This window comes from Vollenhovia emeryi, unplaced genomic scaffold, assembly GCF_000949405.1.
Source record: "Vollenhovia emeryi isolate VEMERY1.0 unplaced genomic scaffold, V.emery_V1.0 DF939198.1, whole genome shotgun sequence".
Taxonomy (NCBI): domain Eukaryota; kingdom Metazoa; phylum Arthropoda; class Insecta; order Hymenoptera; family Formicidae; genus Vollenhovia; species Vollenhovia emeryi.
Window position 1 is genome coordinate 485,801 of NW_011967168.1, and position 19,113 is coordinate 504,913.

Here is a 19,113-nt window from a genome sequence, read left to right on the forward strand (position 1 = left end):
TCGTGGCTTCGAGACGTGCATTTTCTTCGATATTCTTTCCCGGTCGTCGGTCGTGCTAACAGTAAGTCCTATGTATGATTCATACCTAAGACCGTTCCCGCGTGTCGTAGCTTGATTAAACGAAATCACGAGGAATTTATGATGTCCTTAAAAAAATTTCGGGCTTGTTGAAACTCACGCGACTGTTCAAAGAGGCAAGAGCAGAAAGTCGTACACTCTGAAAACGGCAATGAAATTACTCTGCGCTGCGGATTATATCTACGTTCTTTAATCCGCTAGATTGGAAGATACTGGGAATGGTTGTAGTTGTACACTCATAAAGGAAAAGCTGTGCAACAACAACGGAGTTGTATCGCAAGCTGTTCGTGTCCTTATTCCAATTAACCGCCACATAAATTCTACAACCTCTTAACAATGTTGCTCCGCCGTGAACAAAGAAGATATCCAGATAGCTTTCCCGCCATAGAAAATGTTACTTGAACCGTTCAGTGTAATCTTCTAGCTTCTTTTACGTAATCTTTTCAAGTCACAAAACAATTGTTACAATTTTCTCTACCGAATTACACCGAGCTTGAGATTGTACAATTATTAACTTTATACGATTCGTCTTCTGATATTTGATGTTTGATATAAATCAAGCTTGCGCTCTCACTCTTATTTTCTATCAAGGATTCAACTGTTCAATGCTAGTATAGATATGAGGGATGTTCACATTGGAGTGAAAATATCTTTCTTCATCACAGTATCAAAGCGCACAAAGATTTGGGGAAAATCTTTCTCGATTCTTATATTCTTCGTGCTGCGAAACTGCTCAGATCGTCATGGTACGTTGCATTAGCTGCGAGACTCGCGACCGAAACTTTACACAAAACGTACGCGACATTCGTTGCGGACGATCGTTCCGGCTGCGTATTATACGCTTCCGCAATAAAACTCCTGGAAGAGCCGCCGGATAGTCGTTGTTATTGTCCAGGTTTTAAGAAGTACAATGGCCGAGGGATAGTTTCGCGGTGAGGGAGACGTGCCAAGGACTGGATAGACCGGGAACCCAAGAAACAACTCTCGACGGCACGTGGTCTCCGTCGTCGGCGCGACCGCGCGACAAGTCTTTTCCATCCCCTCGGGAGTCCTATTTTGTCGCGGACGGTTAAGTCACGTCCGTGCATGCGATAGCTACAAACACCATCAATTGGAATCCTTAATTGAACGGAAAGGGGAAAATAACGCGCCGTGACGGGCCACTGAATCTACGTTTTCCTTATATTTCACTTGATTCTGGAACCACGCACGACCATTGTATCTATCCGGCTGCTGTGGTCGAGCTTGCGAGTCCCGACGTTACCAAGGAAATAGAATGGCCGCAATTAATCTCACCCGGTACAATCGGACCAAGAAGGTGCGCCCTACGTTTATTACTGCAATATCTCTCGCGCTGATGACGTTCGCCGCTCGAGTGCACGTTCGTCACGTAACATATCCGCCATATAACGTCGTTACACACTCGTTGTACAGTTTGTTCGTAATATATTGCCGGCGATTTCTTGGTCTAATTTTGACCAGTCGATAGCAACGTGAATCTAATATAGACGACTACATCGCACAAACGTTAATGCATATTTATATCGTAAAATGTTTCTATCAAATGCTTTTACGAGAATCTTTTAATCTTTCTATGCTGACAAACAACTATATTTATTACCGGAAATATTGCATGTTGCAACGTGTGAAAAGATGGTGGGGATCATACTAGAGTATATATTATATACTGCACGTAAAAATATTACTATATATATATTAACACGGCTCTATATCATTGAAGAAAAATAGTCGCTATGTGGCGCCGGAACTTCCGTTTATTTCAATCTCGCTTCATTACACGTGTACGCGTAAGAAATACGGCTTTTCAGTTTTCGGTGAAATTTCCGGCGGAATTCGAGCGTGCGGACGGTGCAGAAACACATCGGGTAACTGCCGCTTGAGAGTTTCAAGTACTTCTGCAAGCAAGAAAGATATCTGTTCTAGCTCGCGTAGCAGGTGAGGGCGAAATAAGATCGAGGAAGGGGGCGGGGTGTGCCCAGCAACAGCTGTTAGAAAACTTTACAGACCTTTGGGGTAAATAATCTCGAAATGGCGAGGCACTCGCTGGAAAGAGAGAGAGAGAGACTCTCGTTTCTCAGGACTGTCGAGTTATGATAATTCTTGCCGTTCGCTTGGTCGCGCGCGAGTGTGAGGAGGCACGATGGCAGAACTATTAGAAAATTTTCAAGTACTAGCAAATTTGACTCTTTAATAGACGATGATATTCGTAAAACGATCAACAGAACGCTGAAATATCCCTATAAAATATCGATCGAAATTGTCTACCAAGTATGAAATAAATAATACACATGCGTATTGCTTTAATTCTTTAATATACATGGTTACATAAGAGACTTTTGTGTAGAGAAAGAAATGTTATCAATGACATTTCTCGCGTACACTTATCAATGTTGTCGCGAGGAGCTATTTTCAACTACAGTTAATAGGTGCAGAGATTTTTGCGAAACGGTTCCATAGAAATAAGAAACGCTGGACGGATTTACAAAGGACCTTTGACGTTCCCTCCCTTGAATGTGCTATTCTATCGTTCCAGACACGCCGGCATAACTCACTTTTGCATAGAAGCAATCACATACATATTTACTCGGATATATACATCTTATTCATACCTGTTAGAGCTAAATTGAATATACACACGTCCTCCTCGCTTTGCGATCTCCCTTTCTTTCCTGTACTATTTTGCCCGTTATTTCATTCCTTTCATTCACTATCCTGCTGCGTGCGACTTATTTTTTTTGGATTCTCAACCTTTCAACTGGGCCTCTCAACGATAGTGAGAAACTTGGTTTCACGGAATAGGCGGTGCCTATTATTATGAAAGCGCAATTCCATCTACCACATCCAATTATATCTCATGAAACTAATCCGCAACTTTCTTTAGTAAATTTCACGTAATAGGATTTTAAAAGCATAACTCGACTCAAACTCCCACGCTGGTCACGCGAACGAAATTTTTGCTGACAACGGGGAGCGGAAAAAAATGGGATGACGTACGTTACGTAGTGATGAGAATATCCCACCGTGAGATAGACGTCACTGTCCTGATTGTATTACTGCGGAAATGATAAAAGAATTTAATTTGCATGAGTTTAAAAATAACTGGAAGCTTTCAAGCAAATTATGCGGGAGCTTTTAATGTATATTAGATAATATAAATTTTGCAACACCATGTCTAGTTTAAACGCAGGTGAAATACAGCGTTGGAAAAAGAGAAGATAGATTTTTTTAAGAAACAAATTAAATCTCTATTATTACCTGCAATATACAATTTTATTTTTGCATTCGTCTAATAACGTACAGTACATAATCTATTATGTATAAAATGTATTTTGTTTCCACCGAAAATGCCAATAATTAACGAAAATTAAGAATAACTGCAGCGCATTAGTAGCGAAAGATAGATTTTTATATGTATTTTATCGTTGTTCTAAACTATCGTTACTCAAAGTGTTATCGTCGCATTCGTCTTTGAAGCAAGACGATTCCCGTAACGCGGCGTTGCATGCACCGAGCAGCTTTCACGAGAATTTTGCGCAATCCTATTCCCATTAGAAAACGTACAAAATCTGGAAATAATATTCCCTGTTTTTCTTGTATTCCTCTCGATAGGAGGAATGAGTACAAGTCAGCACGGCGATATTGCATAGAGAGAACGTGCTGGAAATATATCTTCGTTGATACTGCCGTGCCTAGAAACTTTCACCCAAACGGCATTTTCCCATGTAGGCGTCTCGTGCAACTCTCACGAATATTTGCGAAGCGTTACGTACGGTTCTAACCGAGTGTGTCTTCGGAGTCGACGTAAATGGTCGAAGTACTTTCCTTACTCTAGAAAAAAAATCGCGCTAAAACGAATAGAATAGAACGAGACTCAACAAAAAAACAAAACTTAATAAAGTAAATATCATATTACTAATATTATTAACGTATTATTAACACGTACGTATGCTACTAATATAAAATATATCGTACCTTAATCTAATATACTGTTCATCGAATAAGGCTGCACAAAAACGTGGGACGTGAGAATTTAATTTAATGCAACTCTATAAGTATCGTAATCACACAAGTGATTGTTAATTATAAAAACATCCAAAGTATAGATGTTTCCAAGTTACGCGCACAATATATTATTCCTTTTATAGATTTTTGCAAAAAGAGAACCTTTTTATGTACTAAAGACATCATCATTTTTATCTAACTTGCGTGTGATAACAATGTACGCGACACAGCAATATACGCGACGCCAAGTATCATGGATATGGACAGGAAGTAGAGATAAAATTTGATCATTTTCATCATTTTGAGATTGTCCTCATTCACGCAGTACTTCTGAGTGGCAGCTGCGGCGCAGAGGACATAACTCTCAATGTCGATCTCCGGGACGATCGGAAATACATCCTGCTCCTCCTTCGTGAGACGTTGCTGCAGCATGTACACGCGATTCCTTTCCGCTAGCCACGGCCTCGTTGAAATTGACTTCAAAGGTTGAAGTGCATTACGAACTCTGTCGTACTCCGTGAGAATCCTGAGGAGCAGTAAAGGTTTTACCTTTAGGACCGATCGTTTCTTTTTACCTCCTTCCTGCCATTAATGCCGTCTAGCCCGATTCTCTTGGCACTCGAACTCTTAGCGTTTTCGACTATTCGCATCTTCTCTCTTTTATTTTTTCCGTAGTACAGAGATCTTTTTCCAAATATTTAGATGGAATCGTACTTCTCTCGAATATGTATAGACGCGTGTACGCGCCGAATGAAACGTTCTTGAGATTGATTTTTAAATAGCCATTTCAATCGTAGCTGAGAAAAAAGATCGCAAAGTACCATTAAGTGCGAGCGGGGTAATAAAAAAACTTTCCCCGTCCGTCGCAAACTATATAATTTCCAATCCAACTTATTACGAAGGAATCGCGGAAAACTTGACGGGAGAGTTTCCTTTCAAGAAGGAAGAAAGCTCGGGCTAAGTTAGTGCGCAAGATTTACTCTGCACGCGTCTGAGAGCAAACGAAAAAATCAGAAAAGTATTTGACAGGACGAATGCCGAAAGCGAAAATATTTTCGTTCACAACTTGATCCATGAAGCGAATCGGTTTCTATAGCAACCGTATTTTTCTTGTCCTTCTCTTTCCTTCTTGTTACGCATTTAAATGATGTCAATTATTTATTTGAGACTTCGATGCTTTACAAAAACTTTTGCAAAGAAACTTTTGTTTCGCGGAAGTTTGTTAAAAAGTTAATCAATAGCCATTGTTTGAATGAGAATTTCATCGTAAATAAATCAATACGCTTCAACACCCTCCAAATGTACATAAAAGTGAATTTCGATGATGGGAATAGCCCGTCAAGATTTTTCTAAAGTTTCCTTGTCGCGATCACCGCGTCAGGCTTTATTTCTCAAAGCAAATAGTAGCATCGGTGGCGCAACTTGTGCGACCGGAACGAGTTTTTCGTTCGAAGATACAATTTTTCTTTTCTCGGCATCCACTCGCGCAAGCGAAAGTCGACGAACCTGTTTACGTCACTTGCGCCTAAATCGCAGTTCCAGATAACTTTTACTTTTACGATTTGCGGCGCGTTAACCGAGCGCGCCGCTGCGGGCCTTTCACGACGCGGAAAGTTGAAGAGACCGAGCCGTAAGCGTTCGCGATCACGATCAAACTTTTGCGTCAGTTGAAACTTGCTCGCGAGAGTAGTTATCGACCAAGTTCGAAGCTTCCATATATGAACGGTTTTAATCGTTTCTTGACTACTCGTGTATGCAACGAAGGATCTTTGAGGTGTATAGGTTTAATACTAAGATTTCATACTAAGCAATTATCCCGCGATCTCTCGAATTTATAAGTATCGTCGTATTATACGGTATGTGACGAAAGTTGCTGGATACTGAATTTAATAATTCGTTGTAGTGAAAGCAGGAAGAGAAGCGAAAGGCCTAGAACGGTGGAAAGTATTAGAGAACGTTTACACGGTATCATGCTTTCCTTTTCACTGTTTTCCATTCCACTACAATAAATTATTAAGCTTAGAGTCCGGGAATTCTCTTTACATACTATATAAGCAATGAAATATACAGAAATGTATAGAAACAAGATGAATTTTGTTATCGTTATTGAATTTCGTTGAATAATAACCTTACGTAATACACAAATGAAAATAGTCGCATTAAAGAACATTTATTGTTCCATAATGTAGTTAGAAAATTGCATAAAATTTCTTTCTTAGTTTTATGCTGCACATTTTAACGCAGCGTATAAGCTATTCATAACTTATAAATTGAACCGTAATATCAAGTAATAAAGCGTTACGCTCTTAGAAAATGACTTAGTGCCTTTAATAGTGTTGCGTTCTCTGAACAAGTTAATATCGCGAACAAATTTAATATTGCCAGCTGTTGCAGAAGAGCGTTGCGAAACCAACTTTAAACTTAGACAATACTCCGGTACTAGCAGCTTATCCGTGACCTCTTGATCAAGTATCTAATATTATAAAGAGTACGTAATACAAGAGTAAAATTGTAGTATCTATTTAAGCGATAGCTCCACTGGTAATTTATGTATCCTATTTACATAAAATATCAATAAATTACGAAACGGCGATTAAAAGTTAAAGCGGAAAGGGTACAACCTCGACACTTTCCAAAGATATTAAATCATTTTTATAGCAAAGTTAGTGACGGCGATAAAAATGGCTGCGCTGAATTTTCCGCGAGACTACGAAAGGGCCGCGCCGACGGGGACGTTGACGAAGCTATGACGATAAATTCGTGACTCGTGAAATTTCACGATAAATTTCGCGTCCGTACCTCTGTTTCCTGCCGCATAGACCGAAGACGATGTCGCAGAGTAAGGATGGCAGCCATTCGAGGAGCAGTACCAAAATCCAGTACAGCGGCTCAATGGACGTCATTCCGCGGATTCCGAAGGTTGGGTAGGGAAATGTGCAGCTGGCTCGTCGACTCTTTTTAATCAGATTGTCCCACGTGCAGCCCAGCAATGTCGCATTATAGACTACCGGTTTCGTAGCATTGGTCCTGCGCGAAAACGAGAAAACGCATGAAAAAGAGAACACTTGCAATCCCCACACACCCTTCACGGAAAAAAAAATTAGCTGCTGTAGCTAAATAACTTAGCAAAAAATGGACAGCTAATATTTTTAGTTGTGATAGCTAAAATTTTTGCTACGACAGCAAACGGGTTTGCTGTCGTAGCAAAAATTTTAGCTATCACAACTAAAAATATTAGCTGTCCATTTTTTGCTAAGTTATTTAGCTACAGCAGCTAATTTTTTTTTCCGTGTTGTATTTAGCATCATAGGATAACTAACTGTTCCATTCGTGGCATAGTTTTGCGTATTTCGTTTTATTTAATAACTTGTGTGCGAAGTTTAATATTTTTCTTTTTGTCATCATTCATTTTATTGCAATGAGATGATGAAAGAATGTATCGCATCACAAAACTCATTTAAATGCTAATTTTTCTACACGTTTAAAGGAAAGAAACTTGTTGGAGAGTTTATACGGGTAATAGTTTAAAGTTATACAACGTGTGTCGTTTCTTTGCGTGAAAACTTAAAGTAAAATAATTTTTAACAAGTATCACAATCATTAATCGTATTTCTAGTAATTCCTTAAATACGAGAATAATCGGTAAAAGCGAAAGGAGAAGACACAAGAAGCAGATATAGCGCGCCTCGCTTCTTGCGCGAATGCAATCAACTTATTCGCAGTTCAGTCGTTCGGAAATACTTCAGAGCGAAGCGAAGAGATGCTTCTGGTTGAAACTAGAATCAAACGTAAGCTCTCCGGGTTTTCTAGGAAAAGCCCGGAAAAGCCTAGCTATAAGTTTCATTCGATTGGTTCGTTGTTGGCTGACTTAAATAAAGCTTGCGATTTAAAAGGTCCGACTTGTTGTGCGTATCGTCTAATTAAAACCTTAAAGCGGATAGAGATAAAAGTTTCGCAAAGGGTATCGTTAACTGGGCATTCAAATCGTTTTTCTTGTGATTTAATATTCGCGTCGATATTCTCACTACAATATTATTATATTTTAAATGCCAGAGCTATTTTCATGCGATCTGCGTGAATCATTTTCCTCATCGATGCATCTTACACGAAAATCAGAGGGCACTGTCTTTTGTGTTACATCTTTGATTACTTCGTTCGACAAACCGACTTAATGCAACTTAACTATTTCTATCAAGTGGGTGGGACATAATCTAATTTAACTGTCGATTTCAATTATCGTTTCCATAGGTAATCTCCGATAATTACTTTCTGTATTGGGTACAGATTGCACAGCTCCTATAAGAATGAGAAATATAACATCGAAAGATGTGAATCCCAGCAGCAAGAATTTATAATGAAAAGTTAACCATGGAAACTGAAGTGAATATTTATACCAATGTAGATAATATTACAAATCTTTCACAACCTGATATTGAAATAACGACAATTAAACATTGATGGCATATCTGTAATATAAGAGCATTTCTGATTTTTAATATAGATAATATATTGTAACTGCACACAATTGGTCTTTCAAATTCTGGTCATTTGAAAAAACAGTTTTGTTCTATCGATGCATTGAATGCCAATTCACAATATTGGTTGACATTCGTATTACACATGCGTTAGAGAAGTTAGCGAAATAATATTTATCGGTATAATGAAATTATGATTTCGTTCAGACGAAAGTAATCATGCTTGCAGCGGATTGAGGGGTGAATCTCGAACAAAAATCGAAAAGAACGAATTCCGCTTTAGACAATTGGAGCGGAAGCGTCGAATGCGAGCAAACAGTAGCAACCACGGAAACTGCGCGCACATGTAAAACATGTTTGCTCGTATCCAATATTTCGCATTGGAAAACTAGACAAGCGTCTGCAACAAAGTCCGATTGCGATATGTTAAAACCAGCAACTGAGAGAAAAAGGTTTTATCCCTCCCTTTTTTTTATTAATAATTTAATTATTTTAATCAAACAAATCGGTTGTCACAGATTCGTTAATCGATAAATAATTGAATTTACGTGAGATTTTTTGCTCTTTCGTCCCGAATGGGTTCCCCACTGACAATGAGTGGTGGAAGGGCTTACGGAGTACGATTCACGAAGAGAAACCCCCCAAATCAAAGCTATCGTGCCGATGGTTCCGTCGCAGTCATCGCAGGGAGAACTATGTCGCGAATGACTATCGGGCACCTTCCGGGAGTACGGGCCAAGCCCCGGGCATTCGCGGCTCTGCCCGGGTGAGATCGCGCGACCGCGATACTCGTGGGACCAAAAATGGAACCAGATAATAATATAAATAATTTAGACCAAGTCCTCCAGGGCGTTTAACAAAGAGGTCTCTAGAAAGCGAATAATCGGTGGAGTTCTCAGTAGCGAAGTCGGATCTACTAATTATAAGATTCGAGTTTACTATAAAAAGCAGAGGGAGGGGGATGCAGTGTGTTCGACATGCGAAGCATGTTATATTCCCAGTCTGTCGGACAGTCGGCAAGATCGCCGATTGTATGCTTAGGCGGCTAAACGCATAGTCAGGCTTTTATTTCATAGACCTTGATGAAAAGTTAGCTGAGGTGGCGTGTGTTAACTTTGCACCCCAACTTTAAAATTTTGTAGTTCTGACTGGAGTTCCCGCTTCTTTTTGAAGAGTTTAAGAGTTCCCAATACTTTATAAAAAGAGTTCTGTTGATTAACGATCAGAAATTAAAATTTAAAACTCGTGTGCCAACTTCTTATCAAAATTTTAGATCGTAATAGTTCTGAATGGTCTAATAGCTTCATTTTGCGATTATCTAGAGTTCCTGATACATAAAAAGTTTTTTCGGTTAATTAAAAAATAATAAAAATCTTTGAAAATTTTATTTTGAGATACAATAGTTCTGAGTGATTTATATCGTTATTACGTTTATTTCGAAGAGTTCTCGCTGATTAAAAAAATTTTTAACCGCAAATATGAAAAGTTACACACTTTAAATGACATTTTAGAAACTAGTAAAAAATGACGCGTATCTCTGAATTGAGTCACTTAAGCGCTGTGCGCCATAAGACTTTCCGTTAAAACTCGTCGAGAACTGCCTAGAACTCCAATCAGAACTATTCAAAACTCTGAAAAATTTTTCGACCTCCGGACTTAGAAATTTTTCGACCATCGTTCAAATATCTGGTATTCGGCGAACCGTTGGTCCGATCGTTTTGCGCCATAAGACTTTTTGTTAGAACTCGTTGAGAACTGCCTAGAACTCCACTCAGAACTACTCGGAATTCTGAAAAATTTTTCGACCTCTGGACCAAAACGATGTTCAGGAAGATGAGTAGGAACCTTATATTCACGGGTCTAGGGAAGAGATGACGGAGTTATCTAGCCGACTAATTAAAGCGCCGATCCATTGAGATCAAAATAAAAAATACTCTCCATGCATTGCCAGCTGATGAGCTGCCCAAATACCACCGGGTTATAGTACCGAATGTAATGTGCCAAGTAACGTGGAAGAGCCAGATTTGTCAATCGAGAAGATTATTAGTTCTTCCATAGACAGATCTGGCGGCCAGGGAGTAGGTCATCGTGAGGGGAAGTCAAAGAAGGAATGCCAAATGCATTCATTTCGTTGTCGGCTACTCGTTGAAAGACTTGAAAAATTGTGGTTTCAAGTCCTTCTGTGACCTGGGTCGGGCAACTATAAGATTGTTAACAAAGAATGTGGAAGGGGCACGACGGAGGACGTAACATCTAGTATAACAGAGACTTTGCACTCTTTAATTTTTCTTTTGCACTTTGCTGCTTTTGAAAAGCAGACAGGATTGTCGTGCCAACATTAATTACAGTAATACTACTTTTCTATGTAATAGTTTTTCCATTTACGTTTAATATTACTTTAACATTTATCTGTAAAAAGATATCGAGCAATTTTCTCTCAGCACTATCAGGGTTTTATTGAAACATGATAACGATAATTATATTTCTGGACTGAGAAAAAGTACTACATGCTTTGAGAAAAAACAACAGGTTGCGCAATATGTATTCCTGGAAAGAGATAGCTATTGCTACTTTCTGGTTCATGTCTCGTAATTAGATAACGTTGATTACATAACGCCGTTGCATACACGTGAACGCCTTTAACACCGGCATTGACTTTCTCTCTCTCTCTCTCTTTCTCTCTCTAATTAAACATTAAACGAACGTAATATTTAGAGCAACTTGATAGTCCTTACGTAAATTTATTGTATAGGTATATTGATAAATGGCTTTCTGTGCAGAAATTTAATAATTACAATGAGATGAGTTACGGCGTGTTAAGTTTGATTAATGCGCACATAGCCATAAAAGTTGGCAGCAACAAGAATTAAAAGCGCTTTAAACTCGAGCTGCCGGATTAATCCTCCCCCGGACTATTATACGGTCTTGTTGTTTTTATTAATGAATAAAACTTTTAGAAATACATAATGTCAGGTAAACAATGCAAGATTTGCATTTTATACGTACATGCCAACCTGCCACGCGGCCGCGATTATCGTGTTTACTGCTACGTCTATCGGGACGACCTCGGCTTGCAATTGCGAATCGCCGAACGCGAAGCCCGCACCGATCATGAGGGCGGTGGGTCCTTTGAGGGTCTCGACGAAACCGGGCATAGGTTCCTTGTAAGCTGGCCCGACGCAAGGCAAACGCACCAGGGCGACCGGTAGCTCGGGGATCTTTTCATTCTGCAGACACTCGTCTATCTTGCCGCGATGCCTGAAAATGCTGGACGCTACAGCGACGCTCTTGAGCTTCGGTAATTCCTGACAATATTCCAGAAAGCTGTCGTGCGGCCCGGCGGCATGAAAGGCCACGGTGACCTCCCTCAACGAGGCTTTGTCCTCGATGCTTAGAGCAAGATCCTCGTAAAGCAGATTCCCCTCGAACGTTTTCACGCGCGAGATCGCGCCCGGCATCTCCTGCCTCAGTCGCTCGTACCTGCCGGGCGATAATAACGTTGGTGACGCAAATCGGCTTTGGAATTTACTGCCAGGAGGTTTCATCAAAATGGAGATGCGCCGCAACAGAAAAAGATTGCGCGAAATGGCCGTTAAAAATGTTAAGCATTCGCCGAATAATACGTAGATTCAAATTAAGTGACGCACAGTCTTTTTGAGCTCGTAACGACGTTTTAACGGAAACGACTACCAGAGATATTTAGAAGCAGCGCAATGCAACACTAATGAAAATATTTAATATTAATCACTGCGAAATTAATATAACACGAATTTAATTTTATAGTCAACACGTGGTGATATTATACAAATTGAAAATTAATTCATGTTTCCTTGAATTTAATGTGTAGTTAATTTTTAAAATATTTTTCAATCTTGTGCACTTGCTGTGCTTTAGAAAGACAAAGGCAGGTGCACAGCATATTTTGTCATTTCGAGTCTCGTCTAGAGATTTAGACAATTAACACCATAACTATTTTAAGCGGAACAATTTAGGGGGAGTCGCAAATAGGGCGAGGAAAATCCGACAAGCCGCCACAGCCGAGAGCGATTTCGCCGAACGTAATAGCGTTGAAGCGGTTGCACCTTGAACGCTCGAGCTGCTCGTCCATTTGCATTTTCTCATTTACGCGCGGGGCGATCCTCTTTTTCAAGCGGAAAAACGCAGCGATCCGGCGGTAACTACGATTTCCCGGGGGAAGACAATCCTTTCGCGGATTTTAATTTCGCGAAATTCAAAACGCGCGGACGAATTTTCCGCGCGGTCGCGGATTTTGCGAGGGCGAGAAGGAGAGAGGGAGAGAAAGGAAGAAAAAGCACCCCGGGCCGCGTATACTTCATAATCTTTCTAAAGGGGGCACGGAGGCGTGTGCTAATGAAAATAAATCTCTCTCCACGAGCTTTAGCCGCGCTCGCCCCGAGAGGGGAAAGGGCCGCCGTGCGATGCAACACCGCTGAGTTTCACCTCGCGAGCATCTTTTGCGATTCGGACGAGACGAGACGAGGACCGGGGGGATCTAACGAGGCAATCCGGTTTGCGCGTCTGACTAAACACGTGCGTTCGATCGTATCTCTCTTTCTCGTCCCGAATTCCCTCGTTATTACCGCGTGATTTTGGACATGCGATTGCAAGCGTATCGAATGGCGCTATCATTTCAATCGATATCGTTCGCGGTAAATTTCCAATTTGTGAAATGGTATGAATTTTTAGGAGAGATTGAATACATTGTAGATATCAAATCGGATAGTTCTGAATTGCTTTATTTTATTTGACTTTCGGACATTGATTCACGTCAAATGTTGGGTGGGGAAGTAAAATGTTAATGCATAAACAATATGTGCATTATATCACATAATATTGATGCAGAATCGAATTCACATTGAATGCGTACGTGAAATGTTTATCATGAATGAATGAAGAAAAAAATTCTCCGCGCTATGCAATATCGCGGTATTTTTAAAATTAATAACTTGAGTTTTAAAACATTTTGGAATATGCCGGTTCTTTCCGTCACCGATTGTGTGTGCGACTGCTCGCGAAACGAAAATGCAATTTCGCCATCGATTTCCAACGTAAGGTGCTTCACCTTCCCGGAATTCTCGCGGGAAGCCACTGAGGGTAGGAGCGAGAAAGATAGAAGAAAGGTGTCTATTTCAGTTCGATGTCCTCTCTGGAATAAATTCGGCGCACGCGGGCCTCCGACCGGAATCGCGATCACAATTTAACGTTCACAAAGGCGATATCGAGCGACCGGCGCGATTTACAGGCACATGGTGAACTCGAGGAGGATACCGTTCGTACCCGGGTGACGCGAATATCTTCTTTAGCCGTTCCTCGCCGCTGAGACCGTTTAGGGATCGTAGGACGACGTACACCCTGACGTCCGGTAAGCACCGTAAGATCTTTTCCAGCAGAGCGTGTCCCAATTCGCTGGTGACTCCCGTGAGGAGCACCACGCGGCTCGCGTACCACTCGCACAGAGACATTCTCGATGACTGGGGCCTGTTTGAAAAGCGAACCACGGTGAACGGCACGAGGTGTCCGCTTCCACCTGGTGATGGTACCTGGTGGAATAACACTCGTGAGAAAGGAAAGGGGACATCTCGGTGCAACGATCGGGCGTGCAGGATTATCGACAGCGGAACAATGTTATGGCGCGTATTATGATACGCGCAATTCTTATGCATCATTTGGAGTAAATTGCATAAAATGCTATTTTTCATGCATATTAACACGTTATAATAAATAATAGCGTACTAAACAATAGAAAAGAGGAACATTTAATAAATGTTAACAAAATATATTTAAACAAAAATTTATAACGTCTTTTAAATTTTATTTAATATGTTTCTCAAATATTTGCGAAATTACTCGGCCTTTTTACGCAATGTGTTGTTGCATAAAGTGAAGTTTGCGTAAACACGTGTACTACTCTCTAAATGCATTTTCGATATTTTTACCGTAAGCGCCTTTTTAGCACTGAAAGTAATTTTGATTGAACGATCCTGGCTAATGTGTGCCTATTGTTCGTATGCGGGATTAAAGACTACGTTTTATTAAATTATTATTTTATATTATTTTTGTAAACTCATGCAAATTGTTGTTTTGAAATTATTCGTAAATTACATTAATCTTTAAAGGAATATTTAAAATTACGCATTAGAAAATAAATTCAGATATAGTATGGCAATTAGAATAGATTGGACCGCGCAATCGATCCGTTTCGATGAGACGTGTCTTCGTTGTTGCAAGTGTCGAATGATCAACCGCGGCAAAGGAATTGAATTGGCAAGGAATTGGCAATGCAAGGAGTCTCACCGATGTCACCGGTATTACGATGTAAATGAGAGAGACGTTTATCGTAGCTACGTTTACCAAGATTGCCGGTTACGTGAGCTTTGCATTACCATAAAATCCGTAGCTTTGACTACGGTCGAGTACTCTATTTACTTGGATCAAGCATCACGTGTATCTTTGATTTACGGGCAAGGAAATTAATAGGAGTAAAAATTTCCGCCCATACTTTTATCACACGTTAGCTTATATTTGCGGCTTGTAGCGAATAATAGCTGGTATCTCATACCAGCGGCAAAAAAATTAATATATCTCCATTGGTGATTTAACGAGATCTGAAATCTTTATAAATGAGTATTTTTAGAACGCATGCATGCATATTTAAGTACGAAGAAATAAAGGACACAAGGCCAAGCCAGGATGTTAGAGTCTAAACGATTTTAATTTTTAAATTTATTGCGAAAAATTTACTTCAGACGGGGTTTGAACCTGGATCTCTTACTAGGCGGGCGTCTCACCAATTCGATCACCGAGGCATGGCTAAAAATTGAAATCATTTAGACACTAACATCTTGTCTTGGCTCTTGTGTCCTCCATTACTTTGTATTCGTGATTTTATGTCAGATCTTTATGAATTTTATTTGCATATTTAAATATTTGTGCACTATGCCTCAACATTATGACTAATTTAAAAGTAAAATTACAACTGCATTTTAAAGAATACAGATAAATTTAGGTTTTAGACATTGATATGTTTGTTCTGGAGGCATCTAAGCAAAGATGTTCTCACGACCTCGGTAGCGAAATGATGCGTCTGACTGATGCAATTCAGGGGCCTGAAATTGATGTTAGGACGGCCAATTGGCACAAATAGATACGGCGCGGAAAATATTCAGGTTTCGGATGCGTCCGGCTATTCGACGCGCAATTTCCCTGTAACACCGCACCCGGCCTCGTTTTTCCCCGCCGCGGTATTTCCATGTATGAATATGTGCATTTTTTTGTTCCGCTGCATGTTTCGTTTCATACATGCCCGTCCGCGCGCGCCTGTTGTTTTCAATGCCCAGGCCCGACAAATCGCGCCCGATGGTTCGCTGTTTACGAATAAAAAATCAAGCCAATTTGAAGCAAACCGTGGTTTTACACGCGGATGAAAATCCGCGAGCTTTTCAGCGATGGTCGTCGCCGAGCGTTATAAAGGCCGGTCAATAACGATAATATGTATAATGATACCATGCATGCAAAGCGCACAAGCGGTCTCGCACGTTAATTACTTTTTCTGATGAGCCTCGCTGGTCGTCCGATATATTATTTGTACTAGAATTTCTTTCTCTGCCATACATCTCGTTAGTATACATAATAATAATATGTTTTAATAACTAATGAAATATATATACGTCGATATAACATTTCGTCATAATGCTAATTGCTTTAATGATAATGAGAGATATCTTTATCCGTATTATTTTTCTCTTGTTTACTTCTAATGGGGTTTTACATTATTAAAAATTTCATTGTATACTGTACAATAGTATACGTACAAAGCGCAATATTGAGTGCATTCTGGCAATCTTTCGAAAGACTGATTTAAACTTAACTTTATAATTACGTGTTTAAATTAGAAACTACGTGTACAAAGCTGTAAAATGCAGCCGTAAGTAATACGACCGTAGTGTCGGTTCGCGTGAGTGTATGAAGATAGAACCGGTTTATAGCGTGGCGTATATTGCATAACAAGGATTGAGATCGCATGAAAGTGTTCGCGATATCGCGATACTTGGAATTGGTAGCCGAGTTACGTAAACCACGTCGACAAAAAGAAAAGGAAAACGGCAATTGGTAGCACGAGCACCGTTAACTGCTTTCCTTCCACCCATCTCCGCTACATCTCAATTTCTCATTTATTCAGTCCGCAGGGATGACTGATCCGCACAGTCATTTCGGCTTAGCGAACCCACGGACTCATTACGCTGTGGACACTCACAGTTGTACATGTATATTTACGTACACGCCATCTTTATCAAGTACAATACATATTTAGGGAAAAATTAAAACGACGTACAATTTAATAAAATACAAAATATATGAATAAGAAGAACAAATTGAGATATTCTCAAATTGAACAATGTATTTAATGTCGAACAGAATAGCAAACATTCACTTTTCATTTACATACTTTAATTAAATAAGAATAAATTATACAATCCGTATATAAAAGGATGCGCGGTTATCAATCTTCCTCATCCAATAAATCGAGATAAACGATTACCAGGCGATCATACCTTGACGAATGATATTATACGTCAGAAATAAGGAAAACTGCCGTACTTTATGCATTTATGTATTACACGGAGCAGGGGGAGCTCCTTTAGCGGAAAGACGTGGCGGGTCGAACGCGTCGATGAATAAAACAGCATCGCCGACCTCACCAGACTCTTCCCTCGATTCACCTATATTTTTTATCGTCCGACTCGGACGCGTTCCACGCATATATTCTGCATATGTACAGATTTCTCTCTGTGTCGACGGTATTTTTTTATACCGTGAAATTTTACAATAGCGAAAACAATGAAGTAGCGCGTAACGTGTGTCGCACAGTTTATTCTGGATGCGTGTATCGCACAAAAAGTTCTATTGTTCATGTCGCGGACACAATAAAACACGCTTAAGAAACCTTGTTTAACTGTTCAATTAATTCGAGATAAATTCACGAGGGTTGTATAATAAATTAATGGTTTCATTTTCATCGAGATTGACGATGGCGTAATTTCTACGATAATACGTGGCCTTATAATATTAATATATGTGCCACAGCAGGCATTCGTTTTTACTACTTGGCCATGAAAAAATTTTAACGCCTATATGTCGTATTCGCGCATGAATATTCTTTCAATTGATTGCTTATTAACGTTTTTAATATCCCGTAGAAAACCGCGATACAATTTTAGAACAGATTTTACCAACAAGATTAGCAAACGGTGACGCGTCATGGGCGAGAAGTATTAATGCAAAGGATAATTGGCTGTTCTGCAAGTTTTAACGTCTTTAAGAGTTCACGCCGGATGTTTCTTTCTTGGCTCCGTCTGACAATGAGTTTACTTTACCGTTTATGCTAAGTATAGGATACGGCATACTCGAGAGCATTGTTTTTCCCTTAGCCAGACAAATAACCGTTAGGCGAGGGGTCGTTTTGTGATAGTGTACGAAACACACGGAATCGCGCTATTATGCGGGCAAGATTAAAATTTGAATTGTTACGAGTACAAATTTCTACGTTGTGGCGCAACCTAAGTGGCCGGATATTTCTAAACGGTAATAACGCAGTATATAGTGCTGATATAGATTATGGTGCATGTGTACTGTTATTAAACGATTCATATTCGCATATAGCGTGCATGTTAATCCGGTAATAGAAACTACAATAATGTTGTTGACGAGCTTTTCATAATTTATGCACTAATTTCATTAAATAAGACAACGATCGTAATACTTGCAAATTGTTGCAACCAACGAAAATGCATTATCGTGTAAATTGCCACGGTATTGTAGCGTTATATTAATTCATTACAAACTTCTTAATTAACACAAAAATAATATTCTGCGCATAAAACCACACAAAAGATTCAATGATTAAATAAAACTTCCAGTATATATTTGATAATAATTAATTAGACATATTAATGTGCTCGTCATTACTGACAAAAGAGATAAAAATTTATTGCAATTCATATATGTGTATATACATTTATTATTATATTTATTCATCTACGTATTACATATACATTAGAGTAGAGCGGGGCTATTTGTCTTAGTTAAAAAATTTTTAAGACAAAAAGCCAAAAAACGTATCCCTAACTTAAAAATTGAAAAGCTTTTCCCTGTCTTTCAAATTTTGTATCTGATATTTTTTTTTAACTGAGCGAAATAGCCTCACTCTACCCCATTTTAGATTGTACAAAATTAAGAGACAACAAAACATGTAAGAGACGCACTATTTATTTTTTAAGTATTTACATACTTTTATCGTTATAATTTCTTTGCACATAAGCTATATTTATGCGCGTATATACATGAGAAGAGCCGTTTTCTCGTGAGGAAATTTTATAACGAGTATCTGTCTAAACAGATTATTCGCATTTTTATATATTTAACAATATTTTATTCATACAAATAGTCCCATAATTATATGCCACGAGTTATAAAATATTGAAAATTCCTCGAAGCAAGAATAAGAATAACGTAAAGA

At 39.3% G+C, this 19,113-nt stretch overlaps 1 protein-coding gene across 2 annotated transcripts; it reads right to left on the bottom strand.

Moving 5' to 3' along the window:
• Positions 1-2,282: 2,282 nt before the first annotated feature.
• Positions 2,283-14,064, bottom strand: LOC105561894 (fatty acyl-CoA reductase 1-like). Of its 2 annotated transcripts, XR_001008929.1 has the most exons (5): positions 13,875-14,064; positions 11,583-12,056; positions 6,901-7,128; positions 4,072-4,627; positions 2,283-3,927 (listed from the first exon to the last, which is right to left on the bottom strand). XR_001008929.1 is itself a non-coding variant. In XM_012012258.1 (4 exons), the coding sequence occupies exons 1-4, from the start codon at positions 14,057-14,059 to the stop codon at positions 4,297-4,299; spliced, it is 1,218 nt and encodes a 405-aa protein (XP_011867648.1). In that variant the 5' UTR covers positions 14,060-14,064; the 3' UTR covers positions 2,284-4,296. The 2 variants fall into 2 exon arrangements, 1 of the variants encoding a protein (XP_011867648.1); XM_012012258.1 differs by having other exon boundaries at positions 2,284-4,627.
• Between the last annotated feature and the right edge of the window lie 5,049 nt (positions 14,065-19,113).

Excerpts from the sequence above, each read along its gene's own strand:
- LOC105561894 (XM_012012258.1), bottom strand. The coding sequence starts at position 14,059 with ATGTCTCTGTGCGAGTGGTACGCGAGCCGCGTGGTGCTCCTCACGGGA. Across the intron at positions 12,057-13,874 it reads AAGATATTCGCGTCACCCGG|GTACGAGCGACTGAGGCAGG; the intron begins GTACGAACGGTA and ends ATCGCCCGGCAG. Across the intron at positions 4,628-6,900 it reads CTATGCGGCAGGAAACAGAG|GATTCTCACGGAGTACGACA; the intron begins GTACGGACGCGA and ends ACTGCTCCTCAG.